The following is a 24,062-nucleotide window of genomic DNA, read 5'->3' on the forward strand; positions in this document are numbered from 1 at the left end:
AGAGATTACAGTTTAAAATGGCGTAAGAACTGCTGAAACCATTCCGAGACCATTTAGATTCTTGTGTGTAAATGCATTGTGGAAAGTACTGTCTAATACACAACATGATACTGATGTAAGGTATTTGTATGGAGGTGCAATGCATCACAATTCCTCTAGTAGGCGCCATTTCCCGTTGATGCCACAGCAAAAGAATCCCTTTCTGTTTAAATGCATAAACCAGGATGCAAAATAGCGAGGGGAAGTTTATGCAATGTACTGCAGCTATTTGTTAAATCACTAAAAACTGTATTTAAGATAATTAATACATTTATTATAACCCCCCCCCCCCCCCCAATCTATAACCTCCCGAGACCCTGGAAAGTAAAAACTTTGGCTTTAACATTAAATATCTGTCTTGATTGAAAAAGACATAATGCAGCAGTTTTTTTTTTTCTTTTTCAAATACATATTTTTAAATGGATTGGCCTTTAGAGTGAACTGCGTTTGTTTTTCGTTTTTTCTTAAGTAAAACTGTGAAGTTTAGACTATTTCTAGGTCTCAAGAGGATATGAAAACATATTTTGAGCAGTTAAAATTTTTATTAGAAAACTGTACCTGTGCAGGTTACATTAACTTGCAATTTCGGATTGAAGTTGTGATCGTTATACTTTAGAAATAATGCATCTTGTTTATTGAATGAAGAAGATAGGGTGCAAACAGCAAGTTGTTTTTGTATTTAGGGATCATTTTGTTTATAATTAACCTATTTCTTAAAGAGTAGAAATTCATTACTGATCCATATATATATTTTTTATATTAGTAAATCATATATCCTAACCAACTTCCTAGTCTTCTCTACACTGTAATATTCCCAGTGTCGCCTGTTATGATAAACTATCAGTCCACTGGACACTGGACTCCGGTCTTTTTCAGGGGCTTTTCCGCATCCGGTTGTCCGACTCTCAGCACCTGCTGGCCGGGGTGGGTTCACTCCAGGTGGGCCTCTCACCTTCAGAACCCCGCTTCCTGAGCCGAATACACAGGAACACGGAAAGTTTGCCTGTGACAGGTTGGTTTGACTCTTTTCTGTTTGGGGAAAAAAGCTGCACTAATAGTCGTGGAGTATTTTATGTTTTTATATGCGCCTTTTCTTTTTGTGTTTATATAAGTTGGTAGCATAGGTTTAGCCTTATAAATATATGTAGATAAAAAAAAATCTACTAGGAGCTACAAGGAATGATAATGCTATTTAGTGGCTATGTTCGTACATTTTCATTATTTATTTTACATATCATCCCTAACATTAAAAATAAATAGGCTAATGCAAATGTAAGCTATGAATATGGCTACTAAATAATTAGCATTAGCATTTCTGCCTGAAAGCACAGACTTTAAAATGGATACGCTGGATGTTACATGGGTTTTAATTAATTACTGTATTCATAAATTTACACGGTATATTTTTAATATCAACCCTAACATTAAAAATAATGTAAATGTATGAATATAGATTAACTAATTAGCATTAGCATACGTTGCAGCACCCACAACACTGACTTTAACATGGCTACCCTGAACGTTACATAGTTTAATTTACATTCCAATAACTTTATCAAATTGCACCAAACTCGAGCAATTTGCAACAACGTCACTGCCTTAACAAAAATAAAATAAAATAAAATAAAATAAATAATTAAAAAAAATTATACATGCCCTTAAGTCGCAGTTGAAATGAGTGGAAACATTATTTAACCTTTGACACCTTTACAAGCCATTAAACAGTCAGAGGTCACGCGCCCTCGGGCATCCCCTTGTCCTGCAATGACCGCCCGGTTCAAGGAGAAAAAATACTTTATAAAAATGAATCATTAGGCTCCATTTCCTTTTGTATCGTGACAGGCACAAATACCAAAGTAGACTTTTTCTTGCAAACGAGATTAACCTTGACAACAAAGCATTCCCCGTGCAGGACTTCAAATAGGGAATGGAAGTGACAGCACAGATAGGAGGGGGTGATACTCCTAAAATATCAGCCAACTGTCCCATTAGAAATGAGCAATGATATCCTTCTGAGTGCAGGGGAAATGTGTTTTTCTAGTCCATGGGTTTTTATTTTGAGGTTTAAGTTCCTGGAAAATTACAGCTGTATTTTTATTTTAGAAACATTTTTACTAAATGTTTTGCATGCTTGTATGAACAATAATCCTACTTAAAATTGCCAATATGTAACACCGGTCTACATTTTTTTTATTTTTTGGAAATTATTTGCCTCAAATTAAATGTGCTAAATCTCACATACTTTAACAAGATGAATTGGAAAACGAATGACAAAAAAAGTCCTGCTTATCAGGCGTTTTCAATATATATTATAAAGTGTTATTAGACATATATTGATTTATGTACATTTATACTATTTATATATATCTGTAAATCTTAGAAATAACCTCAAAAGCGAATGTATTCTAAAGTGTGGACAGTGTTTGACGTAGATCTGGTAGCTCTGAGACAAGCATTCCCATTCTGTCATTAATTCACAGGATTTCACATTTTAACCCAATACTGTATCATCCAACCACCATTTTTGTCTTCATTTTTCCTTGTTACTGATTCAAACTTGGTAAAATCTCAATACTTTTTTTCTGGAAGCCTTTTACTTGTATACCAGTGTAATTTCATATTATTATTACATTACGTTTGCATACAATTAATATGGACTGTTTAGCATCTTTTACAGTAATAGAGCTGTTCAGTTTTAATGTCTGTGTAAATGTGGTGCAATTATAGAACCAGTTTTTCAAAAAGAGAGGGAAATATCTGTAGGAAGTACAGTTCATGATTGCATTTCTCTGTTTTTTTTTCATAGACCCAGGTGCAGATCTCAGTGCATAATAGTGCTGTCTAATGTTTAGACAGCTTTCAACTCCCAGTGACTGCAGGAGCGAACGGACACCTCAGACCATTTCAACAGGGCAAATCCGGTCGGGGGACCCTGAACAATGCTATCAGTGAGGTAAGCTTTTTTTTTCACCCTCCCCCTCAAGCACTGAGACAGCAGACAGGGCTTTGAATGGAAGATTGGCACATTTCTTTATGAATTACAAGAATTTAATGTTTATTTTACAGATACAGAACAGTCATTCTGCTTCATTTATTTACTTTGAATTGCTGCAAGTCAGTGCCATGGTACAAGCTTCTCAGAGCGGCTCAAGATGTTCCAAACGTTTCAAAATCAGTCTCTTTTTTTTTTTCTTTCATTAAACAAAAAACATCCATGTGTTTCGACACCCTCTCTGATGAGCTCAACATGCAAACATCTCGTCTACCTAAAAGACTGATGGACTATATAACATATGGCTTTTTTGAAAGCAATAAAAACAAGGCAAATCACAAAGTGCATCAAACACAAAAAAAAAAAAAAAAAATCATTTCCAGTCTGTGAAGTATAGTCTGTATTAAGGAGAGGTCCCCTCCTGCCTCCTCTGTTTTCTGGCTCACTGTCTCAGGTATCACGTGCCCTGATGTAGAATTATTGCCATTTGGGTTCAAAGGTCAAACCGGACCTTTTTAAGGGCTCAGAGCAAGTGCCCATGCTTCCTGCAATGATGCGTTTCCTTTAAATAAATACCACAGGGTTTATCCAACAGCAAGGAGTTTGAGCCTGTGAACGAACCCCACAGGTTGCGTAAGCCATCAATAGACGGGATTGTTTTGCAGCTCCTGCGTGTTTTCACTCCCACAGTGCTGTGCCCCATTAGCCCTGGCGGACAGCGGTCATTATCTGGGCCCGTAGTCGTAGGTAGAGGGGCCGCTGGTGGCTGAGTACATGTTAGCTGTGGCTGGGTTCATGTGGTGATGGTATGTGTGTCCTCTGATGCTGGGTAAAGGGTAGGGGGACGGCCTGGGCTTGGCACCCAGGTAGTGTTCATACGTGGTGGGGTACTTGTAAGGGTGGTGGTGCAGGGTGTCCGGGGCTATAGAGTGGGGATCTGGACGCAGATCATGGGGTGGACTGGGTCGACTGCTGGTGATGGGGACAGCGTGGAGGCCTCCGGGTACTGGGAGGGCAGGGCTCAGGACCCGGGACATCAGCTGGTGAGCTGGGTCACCGTGGATGGGTGTTCCGCTGGGGTCTCGCTCATATTCCCGTCTGCCGTCCTCTGTACAAGAAGAGACATGAGTCACACACTGCCAACATGATGTGAATGTGTGACTGCACATTGTGTGTGTTACATATGAAGGCATTTAAATAGTTCCTGTTGGCTTGTGCAGGAATGAGGTGATGTGATTACTTTTACTTTTGTTGCTGTCTGTCGGTAGCTGAAAACATTTTATTTAGATCAACATATAAAATTCCAGTTTCACGAATTATAGAGATAATAATAGATTTTTGTAAGGTTATTTCCTGGAAAAAAAATCTATTTTGACTTTTATGGTTTCTTTTCCCTCCAGAGTTTTAGAAAGATTGTTCTCCTTCAGCTTTGTTTTTATTTGTTTACAAATGTATATCTATCAGTTTGGCTAATTAATATGTGGTGATGAGACATTTTTCAAATTGTCAATATCATCTAAATTTTTCCTCTGAATGTGTCTAATGGCTAATAATAACCTTCTCAACTGCAATTATTGACTTTGAAGGAAAACGTAAAAACACAATCTAAATTTTTACATACATTTACAGTTAGTTTTATGGTACTTTTATGTTCATTTCCAGATATATAATAATGCAGTGATTACCACTTTTGCATAAATATTTCCTAAATAAAGAGTTAATTTGCAACCGTGTCAATTTTTTTTTTTCCTCAAAACAATTATTACTTTATCAGCCTTTAAAAATCCACAATCTGTGAATTTATGTATTACACCCCATTGGAAACCATCATAAATCATTTGAAACTCCTTTCTTCAAGTCAGAATGGTTACGATTACTGAGTACCTGATATGATCTAAAATAATAATAATTATAGAATTATGCAATAATTGGACACATTTCAGATCAGAACTTCAGTATGGAGCAGCTCATAGTTGAACATTTTCTTCAGATAAATACAGATTTCACTTATTAAGTTATTGCTGAGATTATTTTTTCAAGAAAACATGAAAGAAACCCTTTTTGGGGGGATTTTACAGGCTTATGACACCGGTTGGCCACGTAATACAAGGACCTCTATTATGTCAGTGGTTGGATGACAGTGACCGGCTGATATTTGATGTTTAATTAAGTCAGTGTCTGCCTGATATTGTGAGTAACACACAGTGTTTAAGTAAAAGATAAGAAGCTTAAAGAAAACTAGGCAAATATTCCGCACATTGAAAGAAAAATATTTCTCTTAAAGACTAAATAACTTCATGTGACTGTGTTTCATGTTTGATCACAGACATACGTTTTGAAATGAAACAAAGCAAGCTACAGACCTTTCTCTGTGCCGTTCTGCTGAGGGGGAGATGACATTGGGTTTCTTGTTCTGGGAAAGGGACTCATTATTGGCAGAGAGCCTGGCCTGTGATTCCTGGGCCTGGAACAGGGGGAATGGATTTGGTTACATAGCCATTTAATGAATGTCAAGGGTACATTTTCCTTATTATATATTAAAATGATGAATGCACATTTTAAGAGTTTACACTGGTGCATGTAATGAACATTAACACATTGACAGGTTCCCAATGTACAATAAAAAAAAAACAGTTAATGTTAGGAAACTTATTTAATGACTCACACCGGCCTGATCTATAAAATAATCAAATAAACTTTAGAGAAATCACTTAAGTAATACCTTAAGGGGGAAAAGGGTATTTTGCAGAGCTGGATGAACAGCATTACGAAGAAGTCTAAGTGTTTGGTTCAGTAGCCTGCAGATGGGTGGGGTTTACTACGTTGTGACGATTACAAGGACACTTAGTAATTTATCAGTGACAGAAAAGCACACGATTGACTTTAAAACAATATGTTGTGATTTCTGAACTTCATGGTACCCATAGTTTTTTTTAATGTTACAAACTCCACCCATCTGGCACCTGCATGAGTTTAAAAAAACAACAAAACTATTTTGTAAAGACTCCAGCTCTGGCCAGTTCCTCTGTACATTTTTACACCATGGTGAAACACACCAATAGGACCTTGTTATGACTGAAGTGTGAATGCTCACCAGTCCTCCGGGTCACAATCCCTGAAGCCCTTTGCAAAAGGGTTGCTGGCTATCTTTAGCTGTGTGATCTGAAATACAGAGGTCAGAATCAAACATTATACACATTGTGACTTCAATTCCCATTAGACAGGATTAAACACCCAGTGAAATAGTAATGACAGGTGACACACCGAACAATTTAGGTCAAAGTGTTTCAACACCTTTTAAAATAACAGTTGATCATAGGAATAGCATTGTGGACATCATTTCTAACTTGTTTTTTTAGCTTTTCATTACTATTTTTAATATTTGCATAATGCACATTACAGACCCAGAAATAATTCCTAATTATTTCTTATAATAATAATAATTATTATTATTATTAGGATTCAAGTAAAGTAGTATGAATAGGCTAATTTAAAAAAGCATCCGTTATAAAGTAAATATATTTTTCTCACTCCCAGTCTCAAGAATGACAGAGATTTTTTTTCTTTTTAATTTTTGCTTTTAATAACTAATGGATGCATTGATGTGTGACTCAAAATAGATGCAGAAACTGATGGAAAAGAGCAGGATGACTCAGTCCCTGCTCTGCACAAATCAGGTGCGTCATGCAAAGAGAGTGTAAGTACACAACACAAAATTTTGTATACATGAATGAATAGAGCAAAATAATAAAATGAGCCTTTTTTCACAGTTTTTGGTGACCAAATTCATATTTGAGAGTAATCTTAATTTAGAGAATAACCATTTTTTTCATTCTTCCGTCATATGCAAATAAAAATGCATTCATTCTATCTACAGAAAAGGACTGCAGAATTGTATTTTATGTATTCGTTTTGGATGTGTGTGTTTATATATTTTTGGTGGAGTATGAGGAGTGGATGGATGGAGTGGGGGTACATAACTATATTGTTATATTTTATGTACATTAAACTGTACAGTTGTTACAATATAAAAATTCAATTTAAAAAAAAAAAAAAAACTTTGGAGGGGAAAAAAAGAAGAAAAGGACAGCAGTAGGTCCACACTGAAGCTGTCCCTGTAGGCTAGTGTGTTTCATATGGTGTGAATCACATGCAGTGTTGCAGAGGCTCCTTACCCGGTGGTTCTGGTAGGCCGTGACCGCCGTGAAGCGGGTTTCCTCAAAAACAAAGGTTTTATAATTCTCCTCGGCGTACTTCTCACTGTCCTTACGTGGATCAACATAAACCACGTGAAACCTGGGCTGGTAACGGTGCATGGAGTTGAGAATTATCTGCAAAAAGCCGAAAGGACGCGAGTTTAATGAAGGAACAATGAGCGGATAAATGTTACAAGTGGATCTCAGAGCCAAAGTCAGATAAAGGCTGTGTCACATTTAGGCACCATTACCCTGGAGGTTCTTTTACAAGGTGTGCACAAACACCAGGACGCGCCTCATAAATGTTAATAAAGTATAAACAGATCCATTTGCCTTTTGGTGTAAATGGAACTTAAAAAAATAATGAACCGAATGCGGCAGACGTAGCGGTAAATGGAGCCACTAACTGTTTTACGCACATGTTATATAGTGACATTTATCATATTTCCAGTTCCATGCATGCACTTCTGGATATGTCTCCCCTTTCGGATCTCCAACATGTCCCATTTCTTCCTAGTTTCCCCTCAGATTTTTTCACTGACACACAAACTAGTAAAGCAGAGTGGAATATCAAGCGGGAAGGTCTGGTATAATTTCCAGTGGTGAAATATTCCACTTCCTCGCCGTCGTTCTTGGAGTGGGGCCTGTTGTGATGTGATTTTGGCAACGTCTGCCTATTAATCAAAATATCAAGGTTTATTGCATGCTAAATCACTTGTATCAATCAGTTTGAGGGCGAATAAAAATCTCCTACCTCTCCTTAATGTTTATAGTATAATCTTCCTGCAGGGACCGATTGTATGTGACCGGTGTGTTTACGGTCACTGCAGTCTGAGTTGGTCTTATTTTTTTTCATGCAATAATGTATCAGCAAAATAGCCAAATCATCATATGTAGGTTTTCTTTTGTGTTATGCTTCAGTTACCGCTGACACATAAGCTGAGTGGAAAAAAAAAATCACAAAACCTGCGCGCATTGTTGTTTTTGGATGAATATTTGTGCGTGTACTTACATGGCCGTTGTCATCCAAGAGGTTGTTGGTGAGTTTCAGTTTATCAAATGACACGATCTGTTTCATCCACTGTGCGCCTTTGGCCGGAGAGTCCGGGTGGTAGTGGACTCTGCCCGGCGTGGCAGGGTCAGCCTTACCGGCCACGAGCCACGAGGAGCTGTGGAAAGCATACCTGTAAAAGAAGACACATGAGGCACAATGACACTCAACGCAACACGGATGTTTGTGGAGATTTACGCGCTCGTTATACTTAACCCGACATTTTACGCACACAGTGTATGACGCATAAAAAGGTTTACCACCAATCTCCAGTATTTATTTGTCAGTAAAAGTAAAGTACAGATATTACAAAAAATTACAAACCCATATGATTGATCCAAATATGTGTAAAAAATTAACAGTGGATTTTTTTTTCATGAATATTTTTTAAAATTTACCGTAATGTTTAGGACACAATTAAATGCGTAACTGCTTTTTTTATTTATTTAATTAGAATACGGTTAAGTAATGAAAAATACAATTTCACTTTTAAAATCAGATTTATTTTACTAGTATTTTTGTATTCAGTAAAGTATTATTATTTATTTTAAGGATTTAAGAAAATTAAAGGTGGTGTCTTGTAGCCAAATACAGACTTGTACAATAGTTTATATGATCCTGTAAATGTGTTTCAACGATCTAAAGCCATAATAGTCCATAAAAATTACCTGTATCGTTTGTCGTCTACAGGCAGGAAGTCCATCAGAAGCATGTAGTCTGCCATGGGATCCATCCCAAATATTTTCACTTGGAAAGTTGGAAACATTCTCCTGGTAAAGAAACATCAGATGTCTGTTAAATCTAGGTCTGTGCTGCTGACATGACTGTCCCTTTTTCACCCTTGAAAACCTGATCAGATGTGAACGGCAGTGTTAAACAAACTTCCAAAATACTAGTCAGAGAAGCCAGGACATTATTATTATTATTTTTTTTATAAATCCGGGATGTTTGCAGAGGGACATGTAGCTCCAGGCCTGGATAATCTGGAGGATCGACGAAGACAGAAGCTCCGAGCTATTGGAAATGACGTGATGTAGTCCGTGCGTAACCAGATAAAACTCTCCCTGATCTGAATGGAGTTTTGGGTTTGTTGCTTTTTAGCTTCGCTTTTGTGACTTCTGGCATGCCGCTTTCATTTCTCCTCTGCTCTTTTGATGATTTCCAGACACACGCAGACTTACAGTGCGCACATGTGTAGGATGTAGCCTTCACACTGTGGACCAGGTGGCGCTTTGTGTTTTTAATGATTTTAGTTTTACATGAACCGTCTTGATAATCATATTTAAAAGAAAAGCATGTCCACCGACGGCTTTAGGCTTAGAAATAACAAACACTAGAGGTAAATATGGTGATATATTACTGACCTATTTAGTGAATTTCCGTGCAGTGAGTACTTTTACGCACAAACAGTTGTTTTTCTCTCCTCCTAATGTAGGTTACTCTGTGCGGCAGATCCATATCCCCCAAGAACATCAGTTGAAAGTTGAGTAATCCGCTAAGTCAGTGAAAGGGATCCTAAAATCAACGCTCAATTAACGTCAGTGTTGTGGCTAGGTGAGGCTGAAGGAGCTTTTAAAGTGCTCTGCAGATCTCCTTTCTCCTGTCAGCCAGAGCCGAGCGGAGAAACTCAACCCTCACTTTCAAGATTAAATCAATTATCTGATGCCTCCTTATGCAATAATGGAGTAAGACGCCGAATGTTGTCGAGTAGTTGAGTAACGTGACGTCTTATACGTTGCATAATTATTGTTGTTTATAAAGAAACGCATTGGAAATTAATTTTGATCTGCAGCACATCTCCACAAAGGTCAGAGGTCATTATTATTAGTAAGGACTGTAACCTTCCTAAGAATACAAACAACACGACACACAATTAATAAAAATAACTATTAACTGTGTCTTAAATTAACTGCAAAGAAAAGACTAAACAAATCAGTTTAAGGTCTTTTATTTTTAAACCTAAACCAACATTGCGCCGTGGTCAGTAAATAAGGCTGATTAACAACAAAGGGAGAACAGAAGCAGCAGGGATTCTACTAATGAGGAAAACAGAACTAATATGTGTTCAAGGCAAGCAAAACAAGAATGCAACACCTTGTTATCACCTACGATAAAGTGTGTTAATCTGACGTGAATACAGTCATTCATACATTAAAAAAAAGACTAGATTAAAGGCCGTCATATTTGTAAAGGGAGATTAACGCAACCAGGACATATTAAACCTTAGTGGGTCAATAAAACGCAGCAGGACCAGAGGAGTGTAAATAAGTGTAAAGAGTTGACACAGTCTCACAACTGTACATTTACATATATGCTTTGACGTCGACCTTCACTTTTACGCACTATCAAAACACGTCCAGCTGCAGCAGCAATTTTATAAAGCAAATATGACCTATGAGTGCGTCTAAACAAACCTAGGCCTTCACGGTCGGGAGGCAAGATCATGATTTCAATTTACTGAATAAACTATTACCAATCTCAGAAAATAATCTGATCATGAACTCTAGGAGAAAAAAATAAAAATGAAGTGAATAAATACTTTTGAAGGAGTTTTCCTCTTGTGCGTAATTTTAGTTGGCATTATAGGCACTGATTTATTTTGTTAAAATGAAATTTGAGGTTTGCAAAAATTAAATATATACTATGTGTTTCACCAGTATTCTGTTCTGTACTTGACTAAACCACACTTTGTTCTGACTCTACAGCATTCAGACCAAATTATTTGTTACTAAAGCTTCACTGGGTTGTAATCTTTGTCCAATCTAATGAAATCTGCACAAGATTTTTGTGACGAAACATGATTTGTTGTTTTCAAACCTGCGCGTAATTCTCTCCGGTGCTCACCTGCCAGCCTTGGTTACGATCATCTCCGTTCCCAGCTGATTAAATTCGTCCCATAAAGCTTTCATCTCCAGCTGGACGTTAATGTTGGCCACTTTGGGGTTTTTCTTCACTATGGTTTTGCTGTTCGGAGTTGAGTTGGACGAAGACGAAGAGCAGTTCGGAGTGCCGTTGTCGCTCGGCGGGGCCTGGCCCGGGTTGGAGCCCGGGTAGTTGTAGTTGTGCTGGGCGGCCGGACAGGGCTCAAAGTGGGACTCATGTTGACTGTAGGGGTCCCCGGGGGACGGAGAGAGGTGGTAGCCCCCCGGCGTGTTGAGGCTGCTCAGGCTGCTCGTCGTGAAGGCTGCAACATCGCAAAAATGGGACAGCTGCGTCAGCCACGGACTGGATATGGCTGAAATCATCCCAAAAAACTGGATTTACTCAAAATGCCTTGCACTTGGAGTCAATTATAACACAGACAGTAAAAACAGAAGCAGGGTTCAGTGATTTCCAAAGAAAGATGTGAAGTAGAAATGCGCCCTTGTCGGTTTAAAAGTTTCCGTCTCGGCTGTGCATTAATCCTGAGGTTGCATCCACTGCCAGTGCGCTACAGTCTGCCTGATCTAAAAGAGTCAAAGTCCGAAATAGTGGCGGAAAGTTTCCAAAAGTTGTCGACGGACGCGTAGTACCAATAGCCGCTTTTGCAGAAACGAGCTACGAGTTCGCCAAACAGATATTTTTGTGTAGATCGATTGCGCTGTGAGCGGCCTCTGTTGTGCGCTGCTGCTGTGTGTGTTACGCTGCAACCCAGTCTCCTCTCTTATCTGACGCAGAGGGCCTCCCCTTTGCGATAAAACCGGTTCTTATTTCTATTTAGATAAGGAACTGCAGGTAATGTGCCTTTTCCTCGCCTTGGGACGAGACTGATTGACAGAGAAGTGCGCCCCTTTTTAATGGTCTTTCCGGCACCCATTTAACTTTTGGATAAGGGTATCGCCCACATCACCCCCGTTCACAAACAATAGAGGATCTGGTTGGCAGAGTGGAGTGTAAACGGTTTACAAGGTAAACACACACTGATTTGCATGAACAAACAAACAGACACCAGGTGACTGTTGCTTTCTCGTTATTGGACAAATGCGTCAACTGAATTGATATACACCTCCTTTCAGACTGGATTTGCATATTATGATCTGTTTTTGCCCTGACGCACAGGGTGCCCTGTAAACCCTCTCCCCTGTGGCTTCATCTCCAATGTGTGTTGTCCTGTCTCCGAATTAAAGTTGACTCCACGTACGACTCTGTGGGATATTGGATTGGCAAACTTTTTACGCATTGGCTGCTTTAATAGATTTATCCGCTGTGATTGTGGTTGTGATTGAATTTACATGATTTTTTTTTTTAGAGTTTTGTTTATCTAATTTCCTGCATTTAAAACAAAGCTTTGTAAGGCATTTAAAGCAAAGTGCGGTTCGCGGTTTTAGTGAATTGTTTTCATCTGTGCGTTTTGCAAATGTTGAATAACCGAGCAACTATAGCGTAGTGGTGTTATGTAATTTTGGATGAGATGTGAACATGCTGCAGCTGCTCTAAGGGCATCAATAAATGAATTTACCTTCCATTTCCCGGGTGACAGTGCTGTAGTGCATTTTAAAGGAACTGTTGTTGTGCAGGTCTGGCTTGTCCAGGCCGGTGCTGTGTTTATCAAACGCTGCGTTTCCTGCTTGCTCTGCAGCCGAAATCAGAGAGGCAATACTGAAAGCATTTGCCTTTGGAGAGAGGGGACCGCCGTCGTCCATAGGCAAGGGATCGAGTCGGGAAAAGCCGTCCCTCCTCCTTCTCCTCCGCTTTCCAACCTCACAGAAAGCAGGAGAAGGCTGCACACAATGGAGAGGAACATGCGCCAAAACGGGACTTTCACATTCCGCCACCGGCGCTCCGTGGGTGCGAGAGTCTGAAGCACACTGGTCTTAAAAGTATTCCCAGCGTATGGCGAGGACGCAGAAAAGTCCCCGGTGCTCAAATGGATTAGATTAACCCCTAAACACGTCCTGGTGTCAAAACATAGTTCATTGACAGAGCGCAGTCAGAGCTTCCCCTGTTTCTCCTCCGGTCGGTGGCGGGGTGGTGTCATCTGAGTCCTGCCTTGAGGAGAAGCTACTACTGCTACGAGAATGTCAAAAGTGAGCGAGATCCACGCCTCCCCTGCACCACTAGGAAAAAAGTGTCTGCGCTCTGCACTGCATGTTTTATTTCAATAAGACCTTGTCAGTCATTTGAATTCAACTCCAACGTCATTGCAATGTCCGGCTTCAGAAGTTCGCTACTTTTTCAGAAGATCATGGGCCCATATATGCCTGTGCATATTTTAGCGGCCCTAACCCAAATAGCGCAGCTTCGTCCCAGAATTGGCGCATAAGGGGCTGCGCTGCAAAAATGCCCACTTTACTAGACCGTGCAATCTGAATTAATATGTGAAGGGGAAAAAAACAACTCAACTGCACATATTTGGAATGTTTATTGAATACTTGCATGCAAATAAACACATTATATTAAAAATTAAAAATGAAAAGAGGGGAATAACCCCTGGAGCGCAAGAATTGAAGGCTTTAGATGACTACATGGACCGCAACAATTTAACACTAAAGATGGATGTATTTTTATTTACGCACTCACACTATACCTCTCCATATTTGCGCTACACGTTAGTCCCCCTTTTTAAACCACGTCTGCGCATTTTTACTAGAGATGGATGGATTTTGGGTGGACCTCTGTGGATCCATCCATCTCTCAGTCTGTAAACAGACACATAAACACACGTGGCATTTCAGGCCCGAGCTAAACTTGACCTCAGCCTTCGCTTTGTTGCTTTTCAGCTCGCCGAGGTTCGAGTTTTAACGCGCAGCAACCAAAGATGTTATGTTGGATCTGTTGCGATAGCGGCCGGATAGAGTCGAATTTACACAGGAGTCAATGAATTAAGCGTGGAAGGCAGCAGCAGGGGTTTCTAATGAGATAAAGCAGTCAGAGGATTAGGCCTATTTGTTTTGGATGTTTCTCTGTAGGAGCTGGAGAGTATAAATAAACTACTGTAATATGTTAATATTTAGATAGATAGATAGATAGATAGATAGATAGATAGATAGATAGATAGATAGATAGATAGATAGATAGATAGATAGATTTTGAGAATTGTTTTTACGCAATTTGCAGAAGCAATCCAAATGCAGTCAAAACCAATATAAACCATGACCCAGATGATGTATTATGTTATTCATCCCAGTGTATGCCGACTGTTTTTTTTTTTTTTTTTTTTTTTTTTTTATCAGATATGATGCCATCGATACCGGCTCACTTCATCATTGCCAAGTCGGAAGCCTCCTTTGTAAATACTCAGGTGATAACAGACAAAATACAGGAGCAGATCAAAATGGGAAGAGACTGTGTTGGAATTTGCTCGCAGGCCTCAGCAGCGGCCAAAACACAGCGGAGGCATTGAGCAGTGCCCTTAAAAACCCACCAAGATCAACTTAAAGGTGAAACTCACGGGGGTATATATCCTTATGAATTTCTGCAGGATGCCGCACGAGTCACAGCAGAATTTCTAACGAAAGCAAATGAGCCTATTAATTACGAGTCCTGATATTATAATACTCTCTGGAAGAAGAGCTGAGCTGGACTGATCAGTATTAAATCACTTAAGGAAGCTGAATTTCTCCTGTTATGCAAGTGGAAGCATATCAAGTGTGTGGCAAACACACACTAAGAGCACCTTAATATGTTCTTCATTTGAAATGTCTTATCCTAGTGCTGCATAAGATGTAGACGTGTCCCATGACTGTAACCCACGGCCCAACCCTGACAACTAGACAAAGTGAGTAAGTGTGTGAACAGTCCTCACTGATTAGAGGCTTGAACAACACTCCTCCGTTTCTCTGTTCACTGACTCATGGACATAAAGTCAGATTTTAGCTGTTGTTAATCAATCCGGACAGTTGCACGTTTACTCATTTGTTTATTTATTTTTCGGGCAGTGTGGAAATTCTGTCCTGTTTTATTTATTTTTTAAAAATCCAGCTATTTACAGGAAATGGCCTAAAAATTAACATAGAGGAGGAGAACTTTTAATTCAGCTTCAGGGGTTTTTCCAGTTTTTTCACACGTTTCCCTGATCCGACGTCGTTTTAATATTAATTTCAACAAGAATTTATGTGAATGTCCACTATTAGGATAACACATGTGCGCCTTAATTACTTATTTCAATTTATTATTTTGTTTTTTCGAAGTTGATGCATCTACAAATTAAATGTTCTTGGGTATGTATTAAGTTTAAAATGCTGTATAGTTTTTAAGTCAATCAATCAAAGTTTATTTATGTAGCACTTTACAACAACATAAAGAAGACCAAAGTGCTTTACATCTATAAAAGTGATCAAATTATAAGATGGCAACAGTTTAATCAAATACTGTAAAAATGCATAAAACAATAAGACAACACACAGTGATTAAAAAAGACCACAGATTTAAAACCTAATAGTGGCTCAGTGCTAAGGGTTAAAAGCTAATAAATATCTCTTTTTTTCCCCTCAAACTTTTCTAATTTTAAAATAAATATTTTTAAAGAAAGGATGTCCAGGCTTAACTTTCACACTGAAGGCTGTACATTAACTGTCAGGCTTCATTATGGATCTTCATTCCCAACTAGCGCGCGCTTTTACGCACTTTACGCACATCCGCATCCAAACTTTTGTCGTTCGTTAACACCATCCAAATAAAATGACTCTTCCTAACTGTGCTTGGCTTGTCGATGCTGTGACAGCCACTCAGTCTCAAACTCAACACAGTCGGTTTTCTTCCTGTTGTCTCTCACAGGGGAAGCGGAGGCGTCCTGTATTCAACTCCTGTGTGGTCCTGTGCGTCTTGTTGTGGTAACATGACAAATCACCAAACCAAAAACTCCAGACCACGCATCATTAAATATCACAGATCTCATAAGACTCCCGTTTTGGGGTTTTTCTATTAAACTGGGATGTGATTGGGTCATCCCTTCAGGCCCGCTTCTCTGACATATAATAAAACCCCATCACATCTGAGCTGATGTTGAACTGGTGAGTCGAGTAGATTTTTTATTCCCTGCCTGTTCGACTTAATGAGTTTCTGCCGCAAACAGCTGATAAAATATTAATTACACGCTCACGTCGTTTAACAGATAATAAATCACATGTTACCATTAAAAAAGAAAAAACAATGATTTTCACATTCATGTTGCGTGAGTGAAACTGTAGGGACCATGGAGGCGCACTCCACGTATAAAACCCTATCCTGTCTAAATATTAGTCTAAATCCTTGAATAAGAAGCAGAGGAAGTGAGCAGTTGACCGCTGACAGCAGAGGGCCCGGGGTGTCCCCTGTCTCCGCGGGGCTTTAGGAAACGCACGGATACACCACGGGATGCAAGGAGGAAATATTCAGAAGCGATCCTCAGCTATCGAGAAGGACCTCCAGGTTGAGATTATTATGAGGCAAAAAAACAAAAAACAAAATCGAATAACATTTCTGAATACATGGCAATCAAAAATGAACAAGGATAATACTGATGCGCATGGTTATAATTATATCAATACGCGTACAATTTATTTACTGTCATGCGTTTTATGGTCATTTTTCTGCTAAATTCTTGTGTCATAGAGATGTGCGATTTTATATTTTTACAGTAGTGTAATATTTTTTAATTAACAGTAAATAATGTATAGATAGTACTATATTACCCTCATCAGCTGCTTTTGAAAAGCGTTGTTTCTTTTGCCTCAATAAGTTTGCAGGTGCAAGTAATCTCCTTTTTTCGGTTGGATAAAATTGTGAATGCTTTCATTCACTCCCCCGATTTAAAAAAAAAAAAAAAAAGTACCTCCTCTGCTAGAACGAAACGTCCACATCAGCGCAAATACTAATTGCAGTTTTTCAGTAAAAACGTCCAAACATTTTTACCACAGTGATGAATATTTATTCCACGTCTATCACTATTTGCTTTTCCTTATTTGTGATTGAATTTCTGCGATCTATCACTGAGTGGTTGACTGGGGTTCTTTCCACACCCCGGGTTGCATGAGTTTCAAAATTGTCGCACCAATAGAGTGTAAGCCCGTTTTTATTGTGTAAATACTCTTTGCACGATTATATGAAAAGGGATGGCTAAAGTTAGCTTTTTTTCTTGAGCAGAGGGATAGAGACTAAATACTGATAGGAGTGTACTTTCACATTTTGATGCAGGTGTCTGCACATCTACAGCAATAGCCCTGCACTCATGCGTAAAAACACCGCAGAAAGTTAATCCTTCAGTTGCTTTGGAAAGATAATAACAATACATCAAATATCACGAGAATGCATGTTCTCACAGGAAAATTAGCACAATTAATTAAGAGGCTCAAACAACCTAAAATTATAAGCTTACTGCTCACTATCCACTGTGCATCCATGTAATTTCAACAATATTGAAATAGGCTAGGTGGTTGATCCTTATGTTATGCTTATTTATATTATTTATTTGCATTTTTTTTATTATTGACTGCATGATTAATCACAGATAGACTCTTTGGGTCTTTTAATGCTTAAATTATCTGTACATTTTGAAATAATTTATTATCGTGGGAAATTCCGTCTTTATTATAAACAGAAAAACCATTAGTTCTGTGTCATTTCCTTGTTGGCATATAAATGTGGCTTTCCTGTTCATCCCTCTTCTCTTTGTATTTTAGGGGTCATCATAAAAGAACGTGCATTATAACACAATGGAAATGAACACAATGGTTGGCCAAAATACCCTAAGGTCTGTTTGGCCAATTCCAACTTTTACAATATTCCCACACACTTCAACTAAACAGTGGAAAACAGTAACTAATATTTCTAAGAAAATTAAAAAGGAAACAGGCTTTATAGTTTACAGACAACACTATATATCCATAGTTGAATATTACCAACCTGAGATCATTTTGTCTTTGTGTCTCCTAAAAAAGAAACACTGATGACACTGTATAGATATAATTTTGGTGCTTACAGGATCTTCAAATTTAACAGTTTTAGTGTTTGTCCAAGATGCAAAACATGAAGAAATAAAAAGGCAAAGAAAGCAAAACATGCTTTCATTTTCTGCCTCCTCGTTGCAGTTGTCCGTGTTGCTGCTTTTTATTTATTTCGGGGTGGAAAGTCCTCTCATCGCATGTTGTTACAGAGTTAACAAATAGACCAGACATCTGCCAAGTGTGCCCTACAGTGGGCTCAGTGCGGTCCACTCATGGCATGTCATCCTCTGGCTTTAGCGTTCATAGTTCTTTTATACCTGGAGCAGCACGTAAAACAGTCAACAAAATAGTAGTACTCGGTAACTACAACAAGATGACACTAAAGTTCTGCTGGACTTACGTGTTCTTATTGTGATCATTAAAATAAATATTTCTTTTAATCAGACAATGCATGTGCTTGTATGTACAGGAGCTACAGTACTTGTGGTATTAATCTTTAAATATTGTGAATATTTCTTATCAGTTCCCATGAAGGTATGAAGAGTAAAAACAGTGTGGAATGTCTGCGTAGAACATAGGAAGGGTGGTGGTAGAGTGGGATGGAGGGAGGGGGGGTCAGATCTCTTTTCAAAATCACTTCTTCTCTTTCCCTCCTGTCTTTGTTTTAAAACTGGGAAGCTTTTAGCTTTTGAAAAGTATCCTTTTCCTATCTGTTGCACTGCGGCCCCAGTCGTCATCACCTCGCCTCTCCCCGCAGTCCTATTGGAGCGCCGGTAAATAGCTGGCATTCCTGCCACAAAGAACCGATGATGTGGGCCCGGGGCCTCCGTGATCTCCCCAAATTAATTAAGGCCTTTCTTCTCCCAGAGCAGGATCTGCGGCCTTTGTCTCTCTAATACGTCTTAAGCCTGATATTAAACGCAAGGGCAGAGTCAACGCTCATTATAAATCAATCACTGCCTGCTTTGCTCTTCTCTGTCTGGCCTATGATCCTAAATAGGCTTCAGTGTAGCAGAGAAGCCATCCTCCAGCCCGACTCTCGCCCTTTACCTCCTCCTTATCTGCCGCCCCTCCCTGCTCCCCTCCAGCTTGGTATTTATTTGAATATGAGAAGGCCTGCTTGTTGTTTCTGGCAGAGGAGGCTCGAAGGCTGAGACCCCCCCCTTTTCCAACACCACCTCATGTCCCCTCAACCCCCCCACATCTTCCATCCCCAGATCGCTCTCTCCATCTGTCCTTCCTCAGTCATCCTGTCTTTTCCAGACACTGCTTTGGTGAACTTGAACGTCAGACCTCCAGTCAAAGACCAGTTCAGACCAGACCACTGAGTATGAATGTGCAATGGGGACTGATCATCAGCTATGGTGGATTATTGGATCAGATAGTCAGCATTTTGACACGATTATTATCAGTATATTTTTAATCCAATTTTAAAGTTGCAAGCTTTATCTCTGATGCAGCTGTATCCCTCTGTCTTTACCACTCAGAGCACTATGTGATTCTACATAATGCTTAATAACATGTCAGCATGGAATTAAATGCATCTGTTTACTAGTATTTATAATCTATAACATCCCAGTTATAGATTAAGTATTAAGTTTGAAACATACACTAAATATGAATGATTTGTACTGTCTTTATTTGCTTTGACAGTGAGCTTCCAAACCTTAATGACTAAAGATCAGCATTAGCCATCAGTCAGTCCCCACTATGTTTCTGAGTGCATGTGGTCACATCCCATTAGTTACATAAGTTCTCTGTTAGAACTTAATGGATTTAAAGTATAAGTCTATGGGGTGGCCAAAGTCTGCTACTTTTCTTCCAAAAACTGAGCTGACTGAATTCCTTTTAGAATAACTCTGGTCTGCGAATGCACCTTGTTCTTCGCTTTCCCTCTCCTCTTCATATTTTCCTGCTTCAAGTTGTGTCCCTTTTCTGTGCCCATCTGAAGAAAAACTCCGACCTCGGGGGGCGGTAAGACGATGACTCCTCCAGTACGTCTCCAATTTGAAACGCTGAAGGTGTTTAGTGGGGTTTTAACATGGCAATTCATTCTGTGACAGCAGGATCAGGATCGCTTCTAACCAGCAGCAGGAAGTGGATAACATGTCCATTAGAGAGAAAGAGGCCCCCACACCAACCCCAGACAGTGAAATTAGGGGATCAGAGGCGTGCAGAGATCTGACCTTGAGGAATGCCAATGCCACACCCCTGGCTGGAAATGTGCTGCAGAGGAGACAGGAAAATGAGCTACAATGTGGCTTTTTGTTTGGGCGTACAAGAGATTTGGGTTGAGGGGCGGAATATCAGGCCTTCCTGTGCTCCTCTTCTAAGATGATGAAGCAGGAAGTCAAACAGGAGGTAAACAATGTGGAAAATGGAGCTGATACCCATCGCCTGGAATTTACACCCCCATCTCCATTGGCATGACTCTAGGTCAGCTGATAATGGACATGGCGCCCACCAAAAACTCTGCTGCCACGTTGCAAATATTTCCCCACCTCGGGAACTGTTTACATTCAGCGTTGAACGTGCAACGGTTTTGCTTGGTTTGGAGATATCTCAGGTCCTCGGCCTCTGCTTCAGGTCACAGATACTGCTCTGTGCATCTTGTCACTCAGATGGTTGGAAAATCCATCAAAAGTAGCCTCCACCAATCCCAGTGATGCACTGAGCTGTCTGATGCTGATTACAGCGATTCATCATGTCAGGCACTTCCCTGCCACCACATGTTTGTTTTGATCTCTTCCTCTTCAGCGCGGTGACAGTGAAAGATGAGGGACCATGTGGCCGGGCCGGCACTGTGCCATGGAAACCGACAGCACAGCCAGCACTTCTGGGTCCCAGCACAGAACTCCCCGCTCTGGCCCCGGCCCCGGAGCTCCATGACGGTGATCGGAGAAAGAAAGCTCAGTAGGGCGTGGGGAGATTTGGCCGGATGGCTAATTGCAGCCCCAAAAGTGTAACTTTAGGTGATGGGGGGATTAAGGCATGTTGACTTGTGTTCACTGGGGGGCTAAACTGACACTCAGTTCCCCCAGAGCGGACAGTCCCTCAAACCCCCTGGTGTTGGCTGGGGGGTCTGGGTCACATTAAGGGGTACTGTGTGGCCTGCTAAAGCAGACCACATGACCAGCTTCTCTAAAACAAGCACTGCTGTGTCCATAATGTCAAACACTTCCTCCATCTGCATCCATTAGCCAGCTCTGGAGGTGGCGAGGAACATTTGAGAGCCAAAGCAAAACAAAGGGTCCAGAGATTACATGGCCCTTGTATAATGAAATAGTTCCCTCTCCTATTGTGCTGAATAACTCACACAACTTTCTTGTGAAATCTATCCATTTTTGAAAAGCGTTTTTGTTTGCATAAATAATATTATTTCATTGTCAAAAAATAAATCTTGTTGATAATATTGCTGTTCATAAGTATTATCAGAACACACCGATTATTACATTCTTGGTTTTATTCAAGGTCTGTTTGTTATCTTATATTAGTTTTAAAAATAATATTATAAAACTTGCTGCAGTTTAAAACTGAAAATATAACTCTTTCTGCTTTTAATATTGTGTAGTTCTGACCATTTGATTATCAAGATCTGATGAAAATTTCCATTTATCTTTATATATATATATATATATATATATATATATATATATATATATATATATATATAATGTTTTTGTTTTTTTTTTTTCCATTTCTCTTCCCTTTATGTAAAATATTCCAGCCACATTTTATACACTAAACCAAATCACTAACAATAAGACTAATAATTAATACTTTTTTTTTTTTTTACAAGTGCAAATAAAATCCTTCTTTTGGAGTAACTTTATAATGCCCAAACCATAAGTGTCATTGAGGAATTATAAAAGCACAAATACAGATAGCACACATTTATGTATTTCTTTAAATCAATAAAAATACATTTGTAATTATGTAAAGCACTGTACAAATTTCTATTTTACTTAATCTAATAATGATAAATTTTCATCATTAGCAATTGCCTTCGTTGTAAATAAACTATTACATTTGATTTTTCAGAGACCTCTGGTTTCACAACACAGCACTGAGTCGATGGGTCGTGATTTATTTATTGCTCCGTTTTTGCCGCTACACTCCGGAGTTTCTTCACTTTCTCGAGTGTCTCTCCCTGAGTGCTGAATACCTTTATTTATCCTGATGTAGCTCTACCTCACCCATTCCTCCATATTTCCACAGGCCCCTATCATCCTCTCCTGTTCAGTAAAATATGGGTGGGCCCTCTGACAGATGACTTGAGCAACACACAATCTTTTTTGTCATGTGTGTTGCAGCAGCTCACACTGATGAGGCCTAAACACTGGAGTGAACTAGATCTGGAAAAAAATAACCCTTGTGTTTGGGTCTGATTTCTCAGCTCATTAATCTTAACTGCAGTCATACAGTGTGTCTTGCAGGCTGGCATATTTCAGCCGGTCTGAATGTAATGATATTTATTAGAACATGTTCTTACTTGTTGTATGTCTCTTACCGTATCTGACATCATTGTCCTAGATACTGGGCTGTGTTTACATATGAGTAAGAGGAAGAGGGTTGGATATAAATATTGTTGGTTTGTGTGTGTGTTTTTTTCTTTTTCTGAAGGTTTAAAAAAAAAAAAAAAAATTGATTGTTTTAGTCCATATGAAATTTAAAATCCTTAAGCGGCATAATCTTAACTATGTGCATAGCATATTTAGTAACCAAAATAAGATGAATGATTAGGATAAATGAATATACCATTTACATACCTAATGCTGTGCTGAACCTAGTGTCCAGTATTTATGATTTGGGATGTTTCAGTAGCAACTTTATTATGTTAAGGGCATTAAGATGATTTTTTGTTGTGTTTTGGAGCTATATAAATAAAACAAGTTGGAATTTATGGGTCCTCTTTGGCTGGTTTGATGCCCAGGGTGACACGTTATGTAATGTAATGTATGACAAATATTTATGGGAAAAAAACTAGATGGCTTAAAATTCAACACTGGCCAGTCGGTGCCTTTTTAGATTCCAGTATGAGTGCCGATGTATGATTTACTGTGCCGCAGGTTGTTACAGTAAAAAGCATGTGTGAGTGTGTGCATGTCTCTGTTACAGGGTGCTGCAAAAAGCAGTAGCTCCCCTTTGTGGTTTTCTGGTGTAAGAGCACCTGGCACTGCAGGGGGAGAGGTGGGCATTTGGGTACCAGGACATAATCTGCATCATCTCACCAGTGCAGCAAAAGGTAGAATGATGACTCTGATGATGAGGCTTCGACTGTATTATACTTTCTGTGTGGTGTGACGCGCCGCGAGAAAGAGCATCTAGTAAACTGGAAGTGAAGCATCTCTTTGCACCTTAAGAATGTGGTATGTATGCTGCAATCAAATAGCAAAGACATTCTTTTCTTTTTCCCTGTTTAACCCTCAGACTGCATTGTTTTTATTGACAACACACCTGAAAAAGCCTCTTTCATCACCCGTCTGTCCATATGACATATGACAACAACAGGCCCCAATGCACACATGCTTACATGCACACACACACATGCACACAGCAATTACCAGAGCTGAAAACAATTACTCAAATTCTTGTTGTCAGTATCCACATCTTTCAAGTTTATGTGATTATTTTTTTCTTTTTCACATACAAACAGGAATATGTGCGTGAATGATACTTACTCACATCCTAATGGTAGAGTTATTTGGCTAGAGGCCTTTTGGTTCAAGTTGATGTTTGGGGTGAGATGCCTAATGCAGGATCGAGTGTCTCCATCTGTATCAGGTTTCTGTGGGGAGTGGATTGATAGCTTCAGATGGCATGTGCCCTCTCTGGACACTGGACACTTCACCGCCCCCCGCCCTCCAAATATTTACCTGACATGTCTTCGTGGGTGGCAGCCTCTCTAAAGAAACATATATACATGCATTCACAATGATGGA

The 24,062-nt window shown here is 39.4% G+C and overlaps 1 protein-coding gene and 1 long non-coding RNA gene across 3 annotated transcripts in view; one reads left to right on the top strand and one right to left on the bottom strand.

Moving 5' to 3' along the window:
• Window positions 1–3,156: 3,156 nt before the first annotated feature.
• tbx1 (T-box transcription factor 1) lies at window positions 3,157–13,325 on the bottom strand. Of its 2 annotated transcripts, none has more exons than XM_030144571.1 (8): window positions 12,717–13,325; window positions 11,123–11,462; window positions 8,947–9,048; window positions 8,240–8,411; window positions 7,207–7,362; window positions 6,126–6,193; window positions 5,395–5,495; window positions 3,157–4,139 (listed from the first exon to the last, which is right to left on the bottom strand). In XM_030144571.1, exons 1-8 carry the CDS (start codon window positions 12,898–12,900, stop codon window positions 3,757–3,759), a joined length of 1,506 nt encoding a protein of 501 aa, XP_030000431.1. In that variant the 5' UTR covers window positions 12,901–13,325; the 3' UTR covers window positions 3,157–3,756. The 2 variants fall into 2 exon arrangements, with proteins under 2 accessions (XP_030000431.1, XP_030000430.1); XM_030144570.1 differs by having other exon boundaries at window positions 11,123–11,513.
• Window positions 12,023–24,062, top strand: part of LOC115426441 (uncharacterized) — a 39,006-nt gene continuing 26,966 nt past the window's right edge. Inside the window, exon 1 of the long non-coding RNA XR_003936344.1 lies at window positions 12,023–12,166. This is a non-coding gene — a long non-coding RNA (uncharacterized LOC115426441). The remainder of the gene's footprint in view (window positions 12,167–24,062) is intronic.

Source organism: Sphaeramia orbicularis, chromosome 9, assembly GCF_902148855.1.
Source record: "Sphaeramia orbicularis chromosome 9, fSphaOr1.1, whole genome shotgun sequence".
Taxonomy (NCBI): Eukaryota; Metazoa; Chordata; class Actinopteri; order Kurtiformes; family Apogonidae; genus Sphaeramia; species Sphaeramia orbicularis.

Coding starts and splice junctions, on each gene's coding strand:
- tbx1 (XM_030144570.1), bottom strand. CDS start 12,900: ATGGACGACGGCGGTCCCCTCTCTCCAAAGGCAAATGCTTTCAGTATT. Junction 11,514..12,716: donor TGTCACCCGGGAAATGGAAG/GTAAATTCATTT, acceptor GGATGATTTCAG/CCATATCCAGTCCGTGGCTG. Junction 7,363..8,239: donor TCTTGGATGACAACGGCCAT/GTAAGTACACGC, acceptor GGCTTTTTGCAG/ATAATTCTCAACTCCATGCA.